The sequence below is a fragment of the Trichogramma pretiosum genome, unplaced genomic scaffold (genome assembly GCF_000599845.2).
Source record: "Trichogramma pretiosum strain Unisexual culture from Peru unplaced genomic scaffold, Tpre_2.0 scaffold3, whole genome shotgun sequence".
Taxonomy (NCBI): Eukaryota; Metazoa; Arthropoda; class Insecta; order Hymenoptera; family Trichogrammatidae; genus Trichogramma; species Trichogramma pretiosum.
The window spans coordinates 3,216,787-3,237,287 of NW_019641698.1; the positions used below are offsets into that span (position 1 = coordinate 3,216,787).

General features: G+C 40.4%; 2 protein-coding genes across 2 annotated transcripts; both read right to left on the minus strand.

The window, feature by feature from the left end:
* Window positions 1–1,108: 1,108 nt before the first annotated feature.
* On the minus strand, window positions 1,109–6,817 carry LOC106650834 (V-type proton ATPase 16 kDa proteolipid subunit). The gene is made up of 4 exons (XM_014369058.2): window positions 6,578–6,817; window positions 6,382–6,503; window positions 2,285–2,480; window positions 1,109–1,953 (listed from the first exon to the last, which is right to left on the minus strand). Exons 2-4 carry the CDS (start codon window positions 6,458–6,460, stop codon window positions 1,746–1,748), a joined length of 483 nt encoding a protein of 160 aa, XP_014224544.1. The 5' UTR covers window positions 6,461–6,503; window positions 6,578–6,817; the 3' UTR covers window positions 1,109–1,745.
* Window positions 6,818–9,580: 2,763 nt separating this feature from the next.
* On the minus strand, window positions 9,581–11,909 carry LOC106650760 (glycine receptor subunit alphaZ1). Its single transcript, XM_014368961.2, has 9 exons — window positions 11,784–11,909; window positions 11,591–11,664; window positions 11,340–11,439; window positions 11,090–11,244; window positions 10,852–11,007; window positions 10,646–10,786; window positions 10,327–10,556; window positions 10,122–10,256; window positions 9,581–9,999 (listed from the first exon to the last, which is right to left on the minus strand). Exons 1-9 carry the CDS (start codon window positions 11,852–11,854, stop codon window positions 9,727–9,729), a joined length of 1,335 nt encoding a protein of 444 aa, XP_014224447.1. The 5' UTR covers window positions 11,855–11,909; the 3' UTR covers window positions 9,581–9,726.
* Window positions 11,910–20,501: the final 8,592 nt, after the last annotated feature.

Sequence of the window (20,501 nt, forward strand, 5' to 3'; positions counted from 1 at the left end):
AGCTTCGACTTAGATTTTTGTTAAAAACAGTATTGTATCATCGTCGCCGCATCGCTTTCATTTTATGTATGAATACATACATTTGTTGTATATGGGTAGATGACAGAAAATTGGAAATTTTCATGTCTTGCTATTAAAAATGCTAATAGATATAAATTTTATAATTTTGAACAATGATTTCTTGTAGTTTTTTTATAGACCCATCCATAGATGGCCGCCCATAAAGATATATCTTCCTTTTTCAGAGGCCCAAAGGTGGAATTTTTCCGAAATTCATGATTATCGCAAATATAAAATAATTTCTATTTCAGTATAGAGTTATTTAAACGAATAAGTGCAAGAGAACTTTTTTGTAGGAGATTATCAAAATTTTCAGAAAAAAAAATATTCTAAAATGATAAATATTCAAATGATAAATACTCTATAAATATTCTAAGCACTCTAGAGTCTTGTTTCCATAAAAAGAGACACAGAAGTAAAAATCTAATCGAATTCGATCTGGGCTTCACCTGGACATCATCAAAAATTTCCAAAACCAAACAAAGAACTTTCTCAAAGTATCAGAAAATATCTGTCAAATTTTTGTAACTATCCGATAATTTTAATAGCCAGTTAAAGTCCAAGGGTATTGAAAAACGTGCAAAAAACATCGAAAAACGGTCAAAAGCAGAAAATCGCCTTTAATGACTAAGGTTTCGTGCAATTTTGTTTTTTGATTTTTTTGTATGCAGTTTTCAATTTTGAACCCTAAAATCTGTGAGTAATAAAGATAAAAAATTTAATTAAGCAATTTTCGGAATGAGTCGAAAATCCATTGAAAATATTGCCAATTTTTTGTTATCCACCCATATATATATTATATATATTTAAATATATATTAATATATTGTGCTAAGTGTTCATTTATCAATAAACTTTTTTTCACAATCTCCACTTTCTTTGATCAATTAATCATTTGTTTGCAATTTTTAACTTTTATACATTTAATAGAGCCAATAATTCAATTGATAATTTATGTCAAACTAGACTAAAATGATTACTATACAATGATGAAAGAGAAAGGTCTTAGCATAATATGGGATATGGGTTAGTAAACCATTTAGCAAGAATTTATCGATAACAATTGTATTTTCATCAACTGGATCAATAATCAGATCCAGTGGTTATATCATGCCCGAATTTCATTATAACAACACGGCTCTTTTTTAAAATTTAATCTACACATCTAGCGTTTTTTTAAAACATAAATATTCGTTATAGTGTACAATTTGAAACTTTTGATGCGAATTAATGATTTTTGTTAAAAATTTACTCAATAAATAATCTTTTTACAGTACATGTAATTAATTTGTTGATAATAACATGTGTTCTCTTAAAAGTTAAATGCATCAAATCCAAAAAGTTTATAACTGATTTTAATTACAAGAACTATTTGAATGTGTTACTTTTCATTTCGTAATGTAGGAAGTATGCAGAGAGAGATGATCGACGATGACAGCTTCACAAAAAAAACGTAATGACAACAATAATAATATTAATAATTAATAATTAAATATAAGCGTAGAAATCACGAATCAAAAAGATGTCAAAATGACTCTAGATATTCTCCCGTTGTTTTTGTTTTCATATTTATAATAATATTGTGTTTTTCAATGGTCTATATTTCAGCAAGGAGCGTCGCGATCTTTCTCCTTTCTCACAGCAGCTGTTCTTATATTTCTCGTTGATCTCGCCCGCTCGCAGTATTTATGAGCTAGTGTATAGGTAGATGGCAACGATGAGACCGTAGAGACCCAATACTTCAGCGAAAATGAGGATGAGGATCATACCGACGAAGAGACGTGGCTGTTGGGCTTGACCTCGGACACCGGCATCACCAACAATGCCGATGGCGAAACCGGCCGCAAGACCGGAGAAACCTACGGCCAGACCAGCACCTAAGTGAATGAAACCCCTGAAAGAAATCAAACGATAAGTTTTTGGTAAAAAAATTATCAAATACAGATAAATTGCGTCGTTGTAGAGAAGTGCTTGCCCCTTTTTAACTGTCATGGGTAGAGGAGTGCAAGCACAAAGAGGAGGAGGAGGAGGAGGAGGAGGAATCAAGATGGGACTAGTATATTTCTATTAAAACATATAAGTCATGCAAGCTCGCTGGTAGTTTGCAAACATTAGAGCCTCAATCATCGTTCGTACACTACTAGAGATCTTTAAAGGGGTTTTTGCAGGTCAGGACAAGAGGACAATATTAAGGAGAATGCATATGTTGAGATTCGTTTACTTACTTGAAGAGGGTGTACTTTTCTGCCCCGGACGCGGCGAGGTCACCGGCGATGAGTACGGCTACGACGAGACCGTAGATGGCGATGATACCAGCCATGACAACGGGAATGATGGATTTCATGATAAGTTCGGGCCTCATCACAGCCATGGCTGCAATACCCGTGCCGGATTTTGCCGTGCCATATGCCGCTCCCAGAGCTATGGATAAAAACAACCGAGATTAGTTCAACTCGTTCGAACATATTGTAAAAGTAATACTAACAAGACGTTTCGTTATATTGTTGCATAAATTCAAGTATCAAGTAAATTTTGCTGTCAGAGCTTGCGCCGAACCAAGCGACTCGTACAATTTTCGGCAGCTATCGAGTACTCGACATCTTTAGTTGAGATTTTGGTTCCATTACGATAGTTTATCGAATTCTTCGTGATTTTTTTAACGAAAATTCATCGCATAACGTGTTCAAGTCGCTGGAAAATCGCAAGAAAACAACTTCCTTCACTTTTACGTAATAAGCACGAGCAAAGGCAGCAGCATAAGCACCTTGATTCTGCGTGGTAGATATTTTCCATGCCACATCCGCGCGCGCCTACGAAGATTACGATCCGGCCATGCAGCTTACATTATTATATACAAGAAGCTATAAGCAGCCTAAGCGGAGTCATATACGCGCGTGCACCAAAACGAAGGCGAAAAGCCTCGTTCGCGCTGTGTCGGTTCGATACTTGCACCGATGCATTCGAGGTTGTCCTCGTATCTTTCTCTTTTCCTCGTGTCATCGAGTTTAAGAGCATCGGCGAGTCTCTTACTCTCGTTTACACGGCACACACGCCCCGTATACGGAGCGTATAAAGTCACATGATGCGATGTCGACGACGACGACGATTACGTATGTGTGTACGGCATTATCAAAGTAACGCGAGATGAGTGTTTGCACGAGTGTACGTGTGCGCCTCCATCTATCCGTTCGTGGCGTTGCGTTCGCGAGTCTGCTGCTGTTGCTGCTTCTGCGGTTGGTAAAGAGTAGTCTGCACGGTAGTCGCACATCACATGACGACCTCATGTTGGAGTAAGCTTCGCGCTCGAGAGTATCGACAACTGTCGAATACGCCAAGAGTCCACCATGTGCATTTGTAACTATTTTTCCTCTCTCTCTCTCTCTCTCTGTCTCGATCAGCTGAGGTCGTTTCCAGGAAATTTTTTGCGTCCCGCAATGCATGCGGTATAAAAGAATTTCAATTTGACTCGCGGCTGCTTCTAATCGTTTTTCTCCCCTCCGACGAAGCAGGTTATTAGGTAAAGATAAATCGACCCGAACGAGCAATCGATAAGGTTAAAACGCGTAAGCGTGTGTACAGTACGTGTGTTGATATAAATCGCGCGCATCACATGGCCGAACACCTGAGTATTCGACGATAATGCGCGTGTGCCCACTCGGCGCGTTCATGGGAAGTAAAAGCTCGTGCTCCGGTCGTCACGAGGCGCACATACTCGTGTCACATGAAATGCCACACAGCCGACAATAAAGCCATTAGCCAAGCCAAGAGACAGCGAGAGATGGATCAACAGCCAATATAGCCGTGCCAATTAGAACGAGAAGAAGATGACGTACAGCGAGCGAGTCAACGAAAAAGAAGCGAGCGGCAACGACGAGGAGATTTTCTCTAGCGAGTATCGAGTCGTCGACGTCGTCGTCCTGAGGGATTCTCTCTTGGGTACTTATTGATTCGCCGGAAAGGGACACACGCGCTCTCGAAAGTGAGAGCTACTTTATGCTGTTCGCGTACTTTACAATGTATATAGATATGTAGCTATTAAAGCATAGTTAACGTGTAGGTAGGCAGAAGCAGTGTGTAGTAGTAGTCGAAAGCTATATCGGGTTGGTTGGTGGGTGGCTCGTGGATGGAATATAGGAAAAAGCACGACGCGCGCCGCCCCAAAGCAGAGCGCGAGCTTCTTTCCTCGTGTGCGCGAGCGATCGAATATTCGTCCTACGAGACGATCGAATGGCTGGTTAGTAGTAGAGTATGGGGCAAAGGCCCCGATAAAAAATTACTCGAGATTTGCCAAAAAACGAGAAACAGCATCTTGGTGTTCGAGAGAGAGAGAGAGAGAGAGAGACTGCATCAGAAAGAGAAAAAGAGATTGATTGGATAAGCCGAAGGAAAACACGAGCTGCGAAAGTCGGAGCGAGAGAAGAATCGATCGAGTTTCATTGTAAAACGGCGCCTCGTCGTATGTGTGTAGTAGGCTGCTGCTGCTACTCGCTCGCGGCGCGCGATGCTGACCATGTGACCGCCGCACGAGTATTGACGCGCACACCTACACTCCGCGCTGCTATGTTATAACGCGGAGTACAACATCGAGAGTTAACCGTGAACGTATATGCGCACATACACACACAGACGTGCATACAAGACACAGACGTGCATACACACAAGCACTGGCCTCTCTGTGCAACTTGTATGCATATGTTTTTTTCATCAAACGAGAGCTCGCGCAATAATACAACAAATAATGACATAAAAGTTGCACGGCCAACATCACGGGATCTATCGAGCTGGTCGCTTCGAAGTTAGTCACACGCACGCTCCGCTGAAATTCAATGAAAGCCTTCGACGTGAGTCAGGGGCAGCAGCAGCAACAGCAGCAGCAGCTTTTAACGTTATTTTATTTACGAAAGCCAGTTCGGTACATGGGTTTTTTTCCTCGACTCCGTCCCGAGAAAGTACTCAATCGGTCTATAGGATATAGTCATTGTAATGGGATATACTATCCTTCCATACTTCGATTCGTTTGTCAAGTTTGACGTTGTGTACATGTTTGTGTGTGTGTGTGTGTGTGTGTGGTAAGTATGTCTGCGCCGACAGAACGATCAAACGTATACGCTACTGGCTATACTGCTGATGTTTCTCAGCAGAAAAGAAACAGAGAACTCGTCGGTGTCTGGGTGACATATATGTCTGTGCGTGTATGTGTATGTGTGTATGCATCGTGCAGGCATGTCTTATATAGTTCAAGCCTCGAGCTTGGCTCTGGCTACTCTTTGGCACGATTTGGCAGCTCTACCAACGAACGAACGAGTACTTTGGGATACACACGGAGCGATTTGTGTCTATCTGTCTCTGTTTTTCTCGCTTTCGCGAGTATATAGAGGCACATCGTTTACGTCGATGTGTGCGTGCTCGAGCGTGCGTATACGCGGCATTAAACTGGTCCGAACTCCGAAGCCAGTGGCCCTTTAAAAATGGAGAAATAAGTCAACAAGAGTATCTCTGGCGAAACACGTCTACCGTCCACGTAGCAGCCGATTCGATCAATTTTCCTGCGAGTACTTTTGCGCAAAAAAAAACCATAATTTTCGTCCCGATTTCGAGCCTCGCGAGTATGTCTCCCCGTACGAATGAATGTATGCGTGCGTATGTGTGTGAGTGCTCCGTCGAGAGTGAATATGCATGCGTGCGCGCGCGCCGCTTGGCTCCCGGGATGCCAAGAATGGGAAAATGGCGCTTATCCGCCGAGTAGTATAGTAAATCGCGAACGAGCGAGCGAGACAAACATACGCGAGTTGCTCAATTACGAATGTGTGTGTGTGCGTGTGTGTCTGTGTGCGGTATAGGCAACGATACGCGAGCGAGCGAGACACCCGCTGCAAAAAGCGTCACGCGCCAGACGTATCACCGAAGGATTATGCTCGCAGCGCACGGCACGACGACGACGACGACGACCAAGTCAACGATGACAACGACGACTTTTTGGCAAAAAGAAGGCAAAAGCCGATCGTAGAAATGCATTTTATGCCCTTTCGCGTAGCCGAGGATGTTCCTAGGCCAACTAATGGTTTTCTAACGACGAGCCTATGATAAAACAAAGCTCCGGTCGACGCCCAGCAAATCGAGTCAGAGGAGATCACGAGACCTGCTGCTGCTGCTACTGCTACTGCTGCTGCCACTGCTACTAATGCTCTCCGCTTTTTTGCGAGTTTCGCTCGATACAATTCCGCACCCGCGAATTAGAATCAATTTTCCAGGTGTTCGTGATCGCTCAGGGATCGTGAACATTCAATAAATGTAGGAAATTTAGGAGAATCGTGGTACTTACCGGAGAAAATGATGGCCGATGCAGCACCCATAACACCGAAGAACGGCGCGTAGATTGGAATTTTTTCATCAGCAACCATTTTTGTTGATTTTGTTGTGAAGCTTACTCGTTAAAGTATTATACTAAAAATGTGTATAACGTATGGGAACACTGGGTTATATATTATAATGTGTTAAAGTGTATGTGTGTACAGTACCACCAAGTGGACGACAAATAACTGTCTCTCGCGGCTGGTCGACAAGCACTGAACTCCGAAGTTGGAAGCTGACTGCTGCTGCTCGCTGACTGTAATGAGTCGCTATACGTCCCTCCTCGGCTCGTAGCGAATAGTGTTTGACCGACTGCTTGGTTTCGCGCGCGCGCACTGCGATTGCTCGATTGCACACACACCGACTAATGGACTCCCGTATTATATACGTGTGCGTGTGCCTGCTCGTAGCGACCTGCGAGTTAGAAAGAGATATTTGTCAGTATAAAAGCAATGATATCTGCTAGTGTGTTTAATAGTTTTTCATATCGGAGCATGTACTACTATTAGTGTGTGAGTATACGATTGTTTCGATGACTCGTGAGTCTTGATTGCTCCTGCTGGTATACCAGACGAAGACGGCGAGCTTCCTGCAATACACGAGCGCGCCTTATCTCTCTGTTGCTCGATTGATAACGAAGCTGCACGCACACGGCTGCTAGGTCGTTTATTGTATAGGTATTTGGGAGAAAAACGATTCGATGTTGGGGATACGATCATCGAAGCAGCCAGGCTGCTGCTGCTGTTGTTTTATATGCGCGAGTCGATGCGAAACTTGGCGTGTGATGTCATGTGACGGCGTTGTCGCGCCGAAAACAACCAATCGTCGTCGCCCTGGCACGAGAGTATAATATACTCTAGACGGCGGGTTCCAGAGACTACGTCATTTACGCGGCCAGCAGCAGCTTCTGCTACTTTCTGACACGAAATCGCGCCGAGTTACGAGTTACGTGTTGCGTGTATTGTTGTATGTATGTATGAAATGCGAGAGGAGAACCGCCGCGCATGACGAGAGCCAGTCGCAGCTGATGCCGCGTGACTGACATAGCCGTCTTCCTGCCGAGAGACGACCTGGACTCGTCTGATTGAATTTTTTTATGCACTCGGATCCATTCAATATACCAACGTTGCTCGACACGTGCGGCTTCGATCGCGTTAACATTGAAACATTTTACGATGGCATTATTGATTCAGATCGAAAACGCGAATTTAGGTCGAACGCGAGCAAGCACATGACGTCCGCATTCTCTGCGGGCTCCGTGTATAGAGGCGTTAGCCGATTTTTTTTATACCTGCAAATTTACATTACCTCTATACACTGTGAACATTTCCTCTACCGCTCGATCTTCTGTGCGAACCCTTGGAAATTTTTTCATTCGGCTGAGTGTTCGTCTATTGTAATTAACCATGATTTCCATTAGTAATGAGTTGAACTTTATCATTCATTATTAATTGACTTAATATCATCGTTATCACGTGCTTAACTGTATCTTTTCTGAATTATCTTCACGGGGAGAAATTTTCGAAACTTACTGGTACCAGCCAGCAACTTTTCCATGATGATTAAGAAATTACTAATAAATGATTTTATGAACCTCTTGTGCTGTCATTCATCAACAGAAACGATACAATTTTTATTTACATTCAATTTTTCAATAACAAACATTAATTCAAATAAAATAATACTTACGAAAGTTTTGATTCATTTTTACGAGAAAAATTGTATATGAAAATTTCGCGCATTTTTCAAATAAAAGCCGATGGTCTGCAAACTTATGGCCTGATTATACAAGTCACATGGTAACGTATGAGTTGTGACATCTGATGGTTCACTCGTGAGTTTCGCTCTTGGGGGTTTCACGCAAGAAGCTTTGCAACGAGACCCTTATTTGAATCATTTCAAGTTTGTTCATTTCTATGCAAAATTATAAAAATAAAGATGGAGTTCATGTTCAAGGTAAATATAATTACAGGTTTTCTTATAGCTCTCATGATATACTTATCGTTGCCGGAAATATGGCTTTTTACATATAGGTTTTTAATGCACTTGAACAACTTTTTTCACTAAAAAAAAACTAGATTTTTCTGATAATTTTATCTACTCGTTATTATAATCATAATTTCATTAAACATAAAATGTTTCTATGGAATAAATTGTTCGTTCATAACTAAACACTATTAACTCATTTTTTTACATACTTTTATTTGCCATTTGATAATTTGCTAGAAATAGGTCATTTTCCAAATAAATTGTAAATATAGATGATATTTCAATCATGAATTGGTTGCAAGATCCATTTTTGAAACTTCATTAAAAAAAGTGATCATAAAAATATCTTTAAAATTATATAATAAAATAAAAATTTAACCTTAACTTACATTTACTTTTACTTTTAATATTGAAGATGCAGTTTGAAAATAATCATATACACACTTTTATGGATTTATCTTTTTACAAATAAAAACTTTTTGTACATAATTAACCTGATTATATCCCCAGCACCATTGTAAATTTAATAGAGATTATAACAACAATTTTGAAGTCCTGATATTTAATACAATAATACATGTGGACACTTTGAATAATAAAATAAATATAGGAGAATGAAAGTGTAAAATATGATTTAAAAATAAATTTTAGATTTAAATGATGATATAAAATGCCTTGAGGTATACTCACATTTAGACTTGATCTCTAAGAAACAGCTACAATACTATCTTTTAAATCTGCAATAAATATAGATAATTATTATTCTTCATAAATGATTAATAAATTTTCTTGGTTGAATTACTTCAAGTTGACACAGTTCATTTTTAAGTCAATTAATGATAAATTATCTTATTGATAAAAATTATGGCGTTTTTCATGTATCTAATTTTTAAGATTTTACAATTTTGAATATTTATAGATTACTTATGAAATTATTGTTGCAATTGCTTTGAAAGGATAATTATACTATACTCTCTAATAAAACAAATTTTATATTTTAGCTTTATGAAATGGAAAAAGGTTTATTTATAATAATTTAATTGATTTTTTAAATTATTTCTCATTCAGAAAAGTGATAGATATAGAATTCTTTTTCAATAAGCAAAACATCAAGCGATGTTTGAATAAAAACTTAGACTTGATATGATAGTAGAATCAATTCAACAGATATCAGATTGCACTTGTGTTTACACGAAATAAATATCATGGTAATTTTTTGATGATCTACGTGAGTTTTTTTTTAGTTTTATAATATTTTTACTTTCTTTTTTCGTTCATAAAAAAATTTTTACAGTTAATTAATATTACGTATTTCATTATAATATCATTATTCGTCATACTGAGATTTCATTTCACATTTTAACAACAGTATCGGCCAATACAAAAGACTAAACAGCAGAAAAAGTACTGGGAATACTATTCGGCTGTATGCATCGATCTGTTTAGCTCGGTTCTTTGGTCTGGTCAGCAAAACCTCCGGATCGATCCAAGTATTTTGAAGAAGATTTCGGCTACCGGCTCGCTTGTTGCGGCTATTGGACGAATAAACCGACGACTCGTAATCCCAAATGGATACGCTTTTCTCCACGATCGACAGTCTCTGCGAAGAAAGCAAAGTAGTTTACTTGACATCTCATGGTAAAGCAGACCTCGTGCTCGATAATAGTTCACGCGCGCATGCAGGTAAGTAGACGGCTCTCGCAGGTAAGTGCGTATATTTACAGCGGGTAGTCGCCTGTACGAGTTCGAGGCTTCTCGTTCCTTTTGGTATCGGAGATCGAGTACTTTGACCACGACGAATTCTCCCAGAGCCGAGAATACGGAGAACATGCATCCAGCCATCCATAAGTCCAAAGCCTGCAGAAAAAGCAACGATTGAAATCAACTTGCTGGCTGATCGGTATGGCAGGTAATGTATGTCTACTACCTTGACGTAGGCGACAGGTGGGATATCGCTTTTCAGACCGGTAAACATCGTTACGAGGGTGAGCATGCTAGTGACGAGCAGAGCGACTCTGCCGGGGATAGCGTCGAGACCCAGCCAAAAACTGAACCAAGACAGCATGACGACGAGGGTCGACGGCGCGAACGTCTGTATCAAGTGATGGCCAATTTGACGCTCGAATTGAAAGTAAACGATCAGACGCGAGTAGTTGCCTGTTAATCCGTTGGGGAAAAAATTTCTCCATTAAAATATATCGGTATTAATGTAATTCGAATGTACTCATGGAAGCATAATAACGTGCCGCTTTTTTCACTGATGTAATTGATGGACTCTTCTATTTCCAATGGATTTTCCAGATTGTACTGCAACAATTTGAGCTCCGGATTGACTTGGACACCTTCGTGGCCCCATTGTAGTCTCATTTTGTCGCTGTCGTAGGAAACTGAAGGGTGCAAAGCACGCGTCAATTGCGCCGCGAGTAATGTCGATTCGTTATAGAAAACTTACAACTTTCGATTTGCATCGGACAGACCTGGATGTCCATGGGATAGAGCTGGAATTCCATTTGACAGGCGAGTATGGCGTGCATGCGGGCCGAGTAGCGCACCGTCTTGTTGCGGAACAGCATGACCGACGAGTGCTTGCTATTCAACGTCGCGATCTCTGCGCAGAGCAGAAGTGGTTTTTAAGGGTTTATTAACCGACTGTGCCCAATTCAATTCAGTAATGGTTCCGGAATACTTACCGGAAACTTTGGAGTTGAGAAAGTAGGGATCCGGTTGCCAGAGATTGTCGATGAACTCCGGCGGCAGAGTCACGTAATCGTCGTCGTCCTCGAAGACCTCGTCAGACAGTCTCAATCGCGCCTCCGTCCAAGTTTGCGACACGAACATGTCGACTCTGCCGACACAAATTCATCTTACGTCGATGATCAATAGTTCAATTTTTTTTTGTTATTTTCTATAAAAAAAGATTTTTTATCATTATTTAGTTACCGAAAATCCATATCTTCGACATTGATGGAGTTGATGTCCACGATGAAAATATTAAAGTCCACGACTACCGGCGTTCTTCCTTTAGTCGGCGGCCTTATCTCTGTGGCAATTGATGCGCGAGAACATTACTTTTTTTTCTTAATTACCCATCGCATTGATGAGCGGAATGTGTAAGGTAATAATGAAACACGAATACGAAAAAAAAATGAAACGAAATGGAAAAATAACAAGAACGGCTGTGTCTCTCTTACCTTTGAGATAAAGTCGAGGAAGCACCATTCTTGGCCATGCTGTGTAATTATTTTCTATGTGTGGCTCGTAAACGCTAATAACGTGCGAAGAAAAATGGAAGTGGCTGATCGATTAAAAAGTTCACTCGTTCACACGTATAACGGAGCGGCTGCAGTCGCCTTTTTAATTTACATAATAATAATAATACACTACCTGTTGGATAGGACAGAAACGGACAGTAAAAGTTGCAGCAGAGCAGTTGCACCGGTGGCGCTGCTCCTCATTGTATGATCTCCGAGAGGACAGTGCGTAGGAAAAGGAAAAATTTCGACGCCGCATCGGTCGCTGTATTGCATTGTACTGCGTGCGCGCGGTTGCGGTCGATATTACATCCTCCATGGATGGGCACTTATTTCATCAATACACGCATCCGTCTCTTCGACTTTTTCACCAATCAAGCCTCAATAATAATCCCGCGGACTTTTTTAATCGTTTGTTAATAGGGAGGGAGCAAAGTGTCGAGTATAATAGCGAGAGAGCCTGACTGTGCGGAAGCAAATTTTCTTTATTGCGCAATGAGACGTATCGCATGTATGTGTATATGCTGATACCTACACGTTTATAACGTTGAAGAATTGACGTATTGACATCTGTCACATTTGCTAGATCAATGGGATATGCACGAAATATTTTTCAAGTGAGATTTTCAATTAGACTGTAAATGAGACACTTTTAATTTTCTTCCTTCAAGAAGTAACTTTTATAAAAGCTATTTCATAAAGGCAATATAAAAAGCCATGGGCAGCAGACGATGAAATTATATAGCATGTGAATTTGATTCTAGAAAGATAGCACCTAGATGCACGAATTAATTTGTCTACCTGTTATAGATTTATTGTTTCATCAAGAGAATTAACAACAAACTTTCTCATGCATTATGTGCTTGTTTCTTTTTTGGATTATGATCGAATATAACGTGACCATAGATTTCTTGTAAATACCTTCATCAATTATACCAGAGCATATAGCATTTGTAAAATTTACCTACATGTCACATTCAACGATGTCAGTATATCAGTCATCAGATAATCGTAGTCGACTGATAGATAAGTCAACAAGATCGTTTGAATTCTTTCAAGTTTTATTGCTGTCTTTCATAACTTCCAAATCGATATATGGGTTTTTAAAGTTTATATTCTCGCACTTGTACTATTCAATTCGTGATGTGATTTTACCGCGACTAAATAATTACAATACGTTTCCATATTTTGAAATACAATTTATTGAAGTGCGAAGTACGATTCAAACTTCGTTTCGAGACAATTCCGACTACAAAATGTCGATTGGCCATCCAATCGGTTATTAATCACTTGTAAACGATTGTGATTACATCGTTTAATTACTACATCGCTTTGATTTTATTCGCTTGGGTATAAGCTATAATTGACCACAAATTGATGATTTCTGTACGTTATTTATGATTTACGAATACGAATAGGTGAAGCGAACTCATCAAATATCGACGATATAAAATTTAATCTGCGCAGCGACACAAAAATTCCCCGTGGCGTTTGCAAAAAGTATTGCGCTTTCATATCGTCGCCAATGAAAACTTGGAGCTTAATCGTTCTGCGGTACAAAAGCGAGTCTCGCGTGGATAATTCCAAAGAAAATCGTCGTAGCTCGCGATTATCTCGATAGCGACGAGCGCGAGATGATGCTGCTGCTGCCGCTGCCTCGTGCATGTCGCGTCATTTTCAAGTGCGCAATATACTTATATAGATTATAAATTTGTGCAGCAGAGGTACGAGCTACACCGCGTTCAAGACGTCGACGCAGCCGCCGCCGCCACCACCGCTCGCGCAAGAGAAAGTTTAGTCAATCGTGAAAGTATCATTGGGCGAAGCGAACGAAACGTGCTTTTTTGCCGACTTTTTCGAGCGAGCTCGCGAAATGCAGATCGAGAGAAAGAGAGAGAGACATCATTAAATGTGTATCGGATTTTCAGGCTAAAATTCGTTTTATAAGTCCCCGCGATCCACCTTACGTAATATAATGTGAAAACAACACCTTGAGCGGTACTTGAGATCGCCAGCCTGAAAGAGAGCTTAACGCACGTACGAAAAATCCTGCGATGTTTTCGTTTATAATTTTTTTTTTTTTTGAAAGGGGCACGGACGAAAGGTTCTCAAAGCTATGTGTCAAAAAGTGGCCGAACGCGCGAGATCGTGACGTATCGTTTGCGCGCGGATAATTTCATATATAAATCCACGCGCGGCCATTGCCTGTGTTGTTGTGCATTAATGTATATAGAAGCGCGCGTGCGTTGTGCATAGCGTGCGCAGAATAATCGCGCGCTCAGCCGATGACCGAGCGGAAGATGTAATTTAACACTTTCACCTCAAATCGCGCGAGCACTGCACACTGCTGCGCCGCTGCTGCACGAGTGCAACGATCTCGAAATTGTTAACGAAGGAAACTTTTCGGCGCTGCGCCGCTTTTCTTTCATCTCTTTGCGAACTGCGCGCGATGCGCGCCAAATGGACTGCTACCTCGATCGCTGATACGCGTGTCGATATTTTCGGATTCGGCATGTGGACTGCAGCGCGCGCGAGATAGTATCGCGCGACACGATCGTCGCCGATTAGCTGCTCGCTCCAAGCCGTGAAAAACCTATATATGTAAACGTCCGCCGTACGGCGGAAAACGAGTTTTTCTGTTGTTGGTGCTACATTTTTTTCTTCATCAGCCGCGCGGCGTCGATTAGAAACTCTCGATCGCGACTGGCATATACAGCAGCGTAGCACAAGTGCATTAACCTTGGAGCGCGGCTCGGATTTGCTATATAATCGATTATGATACGCAACGATTATCGTAAATATGGTTTCTCATGAGTGACTTTCCTAAATTATTAAACGTTCGTACATAGAAATCAGCTAAATTATGATTAATCTCGGTTCACTTTGACGACATGATTTATTTTGAACACCTTCCATAATGTATCTAATTTGTTTATCGTTCTAATGGTGCTTACATCTTCAAGTCCAATAAACAAAAAAAAAATCATCTACATTCATAGGTATTGAATTCATTGATAAATTTTAACGAGCTGTTTGTTTTGCGAATTCTCTCGCAATGGCCCAGAACACAAGGAAAGTATACCTTGAACTTGCATCTGAGCCAAGTCCAATCGCGCTGTATATCGGTTTTGTGTACTATAGTGCGGGAGACATAGGCGCGCGAGAAGGAGAAAGGTGAGTTCATTAGCTGATCTTCTCCTTTTCTCTCCGTCTCTCTCTCTCTCTCTCTCTCTCTCTCTTGAACGTATAGCCAGTGTGCATGCGTACATGCACCGAGAGATGTTTATGCAGTCCCGTTATTAAAATCTCAATTCGCGGGGGCATATTGCATCCTTCCGATGCACGCCACGCGGCCGTATTACGTTCGAGCTGCGAGATACGAAGCACAAACAGATCCACTCTTCTTTTTATAATAAATTGCACTTTCCACGGGTTATAATTTATATATTACATGCGTATGTAATGCACTTACGTTTCGGGGAAAAAAGTGAAACCTTCCGACCGGTCGGTTTCGTCATCAAAAAAAGTGAGCACCTTCTCGATCGGTGACGTATGGCGCACACACACGGGATTTTACCCGAAATTATTTACGAAACGCGGCAACTGCACTGGACGGCGCGGCGGCATCGGTTGTTTACGCGTTCAATTATAGGCTCGCCTATGTACGCGCAGTCGGTGACACTCCGTGCAACCGCACGAGCCGCCTATAACGTATGTGTTAAAACATATGAGCTTTTCTTAGAGCTACTCGCGGACAACTATAATGCATGTTAAATGGCGCTTTTCGCCAATGATTTTAGCGTGAATTACGACGAGTCAGCTGCTGGCTAGCTGCAAATGCAATACGGCCTAGACGAGTGAAAAAAGTTGCCGAGTTATTGTCCAGCCGATCACGCGGATGCGGCTCTTTCATCGTAGTTTTTTAATGCTATTTCACATTGGTAAAACGCGGACGAAAAAAATTGACGAAAAGAACAATCGGCGTTGAAAAAACTGTATATTGCAAAACGCGACAAGCGCCTATACAGCAGCGAATCAAACGGCCATTGCTCTGTACGCGATGCCTTCGAGCTGCGGGGCTCGCGAAGAAAGTCGCGAAAAACGCAACTAGGCAGGCGCTCGCAAGTGTCTGGACCTAGACATTGACCTCGAAAGTCGCTTGAGAGAGAGAGAGGAAAAGAGATAGAGAGACTGCTACACGGACGCAGCATCGCAAGGCTTTTTGTCAATTTGCCGTTCAACTCGCGCATGAGTTCGCATCGCAGCTTTCGTCTCGTCGTCGTCGTCGTCGTCGTCGGTCAATCGTTTTGCGAATACTTTTTGCACTCGTTACGTAGTACAGAGTCTGTCGGACGCCGCTATTGTGCAACACCACGCATATATATACCGTAATTGTCAACGGCTCGTTCGCTTCGGTTTCGGCCGCGTCCTCCTCTCTTGTTCTGTTTGTCTTCGGACTTGCAGCTCGCGCGAACGGCCATATATCTCACGGGCTTTTTTGTTATGCTAATGCGCGTACATAATAAGCGCAGCACTCGATACTTTTGCGCTGTACGCGCGCTCGAGAAAGTAATTGAACTTGTCTCTTTGTGTGTAAGCACGCGCAGAGGCTCGCGCGTGCGGACACGTACGCCAACTCCTTGTACTCGGGCTTGTTCGACGCTCGGCGCGAGGCTAATTAATACTTTTCCATTTGTCAACAAATATGCGGCTGTAAACAGTATTTACTATTTCGGATCGCGGCTGTCGCGGATACAGCACACGTGCAAAACGCCTCTGATATAAACGTTCGATAATGAGACTCGCGCGATACCTGAAAAGGATGCCTGACGAGGTCTATCTGAGTCGCGAAACTTTCTTATTACGACTCGGAATCGCATATGGAGCCTGTATGATATTTTTAGGCTTGGTTGCTCTTCTATTGTTTCCTCTCGATCATTATAATATTTGGAATCGCATACGCGAGTGTGTGTATATGTGTGTGTGTGTGCAAACGATTGGATAATCGGAACGTATACGAATCCATTGACTTTCTCCGCGATTATAAATGATGATTTTTCTTCTCGCGCGAGAGACGCGCATCTCTTTTCACTCGTTGCGCGTACTTCGTGTGAAAACTCCATAATCCGCGCCGGTGCTGCAGCGATGATAGCTCGTATATATACGGCTAAAGCTACGGGATAATAAGCACGTTTGATAGGTCATCGATCGGCCGACTGTTTCTGTTGCTGCTTTAGCTGCAGCCATACTGCCGCAGATTCATAGAAAGCGAAACTTGATAATAATAAACCGTTGATCAAGAGCTCGGGAGTGGATATACAGCGAGCTCTCGTGTGCGAGTGTGCGTTCGACTGCACCGGCTGCATGCACGCACGTAGTCTTACATATGTATAAGACGGGGAAACTTGTTGTATAGCCGCACGGCTACCGGTCAATGGCAACAGTATCCCGACGCATAACACGTACCTCTGCGTATGTACGCACATACATCTGTACGCGAGGTAGTTATGATGATTTTTTTTATTTTGCAAAACTACAAATATTTTATCAAACCTACTTATTTTTTTGCGCTTGAGCTTAATTTATTTTCATTTCCCTGATTATCTTACACTTACTTGGCCAGTGGAACATTCAGTTAATACACGTGTCAGTCATTTTGACAACTCTGATATTACAGAGATTTTTTCCCTAACATTAAAATACTATAATATGCCATTACGTGTAAAATAACTTATTCTATTGGAAATTTTACAGGAAAAATATGGCTAAGAAAAAGTGATTTGTTTAGAGCTCGAGGAAAATTTCAACTGCTCTGAAATTGAAAGCCATTAAGAATTTCAATAAAATGATAGTTATTTGATAAAACGATTTATTTACATCCACGTGATAATTTTTTTAATTTATTTTATTCCTACCAAGAAACAAAAATTTTATTTGAATAATTCAATGACAACCCAAAAATATCTGAGATCTAGACCTGGTCGCATTTAATAAAAACAACGGCCAAACGAGTGTGCCTTTTGTTAAAAATGTGTGCCATGCAGTAAAATGAAGCAATGCCGAGGTGCAATGTTTCAATAAGTCAGCATTAGGTATAAAGAAGTTCACACTCGATTACGGATCGCCTTATGGGTATATGACACACATTCAATCGCAAAAGCAGCCGTGTCATTGCACCGCGAGCTGCGATTTGTGGCTTCTGGAGCGACAAAAGCTCAACTTATGCTAATGTCACGATTCTTTCAAAAGACCAAAGACTTATACACGCGCCGCTCACTGAACGTCATCTAAAAAAGTTTGAAAAAAAATATTCTCGTTGATTACAGAGTTTATTTTTGAACGCGAAATAATCTCTAAAGAATTACAGACAATGTAGACATTTGAAAGATGAATAAAGAACTTACTCAAACGTTTAACACCTCTTGCCAATGCTATGACTGAACAAGTGCTGAAATTCAAATTGTGTGCGAGTTAGTTAATTAAGAAATTAACACATCGCGCGCATCTCTAACGTGATTTACAGCTGCTATAGTTTTGTTTGGCAAACGATTACGAAACCTCATTTCAATTTCATTTCTGAGGTATAGTGTCAGTCTATTTCAAGTTTAAATATATCGATTAACGGCATTAGAAGTAATTGTGTTGATAATGAAGACAAAAAAATATTACGTTTGAAAAAAAATTAGACATTTTTTTGTTATTTAATGAAGGATGCAATTACAGTTCAATGTACGTTGACTGACGCGAGCAATATGCTTGTATAGCTATATAGTTGAGATGTGGTTTTCTGCTCCTGCGGAGAATTTAATCAAGTATTTCTCTCTCGCTCTTTTTCTCCCTCTAACTCGTTTACTTTCTAGATGAAGAGGTTTACTTTGCTGCACCTCGTGAACAACTTAAATTATTAAATTATGGCTTTCTTTTTCAGAAATTCAGATATCAGCACGTTTAAAAAAGGATTTTATTGTGTGAGAAAATGTTTTCGTGACAATTTCTTTCATACAGCTTAATCCTGCGAGTAAAATTTTCAACGACATTTAATTTTAAGTGTGTAAAAATCAGTCGAGTTTTTTCTCTTCTACGCCTACGCAGTCAGACATTTATCAGTTTTTGATATTCCGTAATTCGCTGAAATATGTCAGCCATTAAATAAAATAGCCATGAATCGGTTGAAAAGTCATAATAATTTTTCGAGATACATTCCACGTCTACTTTCCCAGGCGACGTATAAGTACATCTATGTACACACGACACTGACATTGAATGTTGTATAATTTTAAGCATAGATAAACGTTGAAAAATGTATAAATCATGTTATATTAGAAAAATGTTTATTATTTAATCGGGATATAAGCCAGACTTTGTAATGCTTTTCTAACTTACAATTTACGTAAGAAAACTATAATCAATCCAAGTTAATATAAAGCATGTCATATTAGTCTACACATACAGATATAGATGCAGATGGCAAAATAAAGATGCATTCGTAGGAAAGAAATTAAAGAATATTATTGATTACTGGATAGTAAAAAAGAAACGCCCTGGCTAGTAATAAAAAAATATAGTCAAGCATTAGAGCATTACGTTTCGAACACGATTACTGCATGGGTCAAATAAATTTTGATAAAGTGAAAGTCGATGTTGCTAATAACGCTTAAGATATTCGAAGACAGGTTCAATTTCATTTTTCGATAGAGAAATTGAATCAGTTTGATGCAATCTTATGCAGCGAGAGCTTAACAAAGTGAACGAAAAAAAATGAATTTCTCCTTCCAGCTATGAAATTGGACACAAGGAAACAAACGATATAAAAAGCACGTGTAGATTTTAATCTTAGGCTAAAGCATAAAGGGATTAAGGTTGCATTATGCACATACGCCGTATAATAACAGTAGAATAGCAATAATACAAAACATGAAAAGTCAAGCTAAGCCATTATGAAGAAGTTGCGATATCGAAGCGATTTTGTGGATGCATCAGCCCAACAAACATGACGTTTTTACCGTTCTACGAGATGTAATATGTTTCTATACGTGAATGAAAGCTTTGATAGGGTTTTTTGAAAATTCGTGCATTCGATGCACCGGCTCGTTTGTCAATGCATTAAAATCTTTTTGACGTAAGTACCGCGCGAGATTACTCGCAAGTTTTGGGGGGAAAAAGTCAAGTTCTTTACGATGTTAGCTTTACGCGGACCGCTAAATATTTTTCATCTGACATAACGGATGACACCTGTGCACGACTGCGGCACAGGTGCGCAGCTCGTACGTACGCCGTAAGTGTAAAAAGTGTTTTTGCAAATAAGTGTTACCTGTTTCTCTCTCGATACTTTTACCATAAAGGCAGCTCTCGCGAGCGACGAAAGCATACAAAATACTTGAATAATTCATTTTCGTTAATGATAGACGAGTCAGAGAAAAATAAAATAATAGCTGGATTTAATTTCTGAAGCATTTTTAGCGAAGAGAAAAAGAGTCGGTCTATTGTGCTCCACATATTATCATATGGTCTACTTTTCACAAGTAACGTCAAGTCGTAAACTTCGAAGCCCGCGTTCCAATCCTTGCTCGTTGGGTATTGATTTACAGCTGCAAGTGCACTCATGATCAATTTATAATAATATTTGAAAATATCCATTTGCACGTGCATAACTGTTGTTTTTTGTATACAATATAGTTCAGTTGGCTTTCTGTAAGCGGGTTTCTAGGTAAAGTACTTACGATGCATAGAAAATGTAAAGGAACGAAGTTATTCAATGGTTCGAATGATATAAGCTATCTAAATCGAGAGGTGGTGAAGTTTTCCCGAAGCCGATCTCAAAGTTCGAAGGAAGCTCCAATGCCAAAAGTTT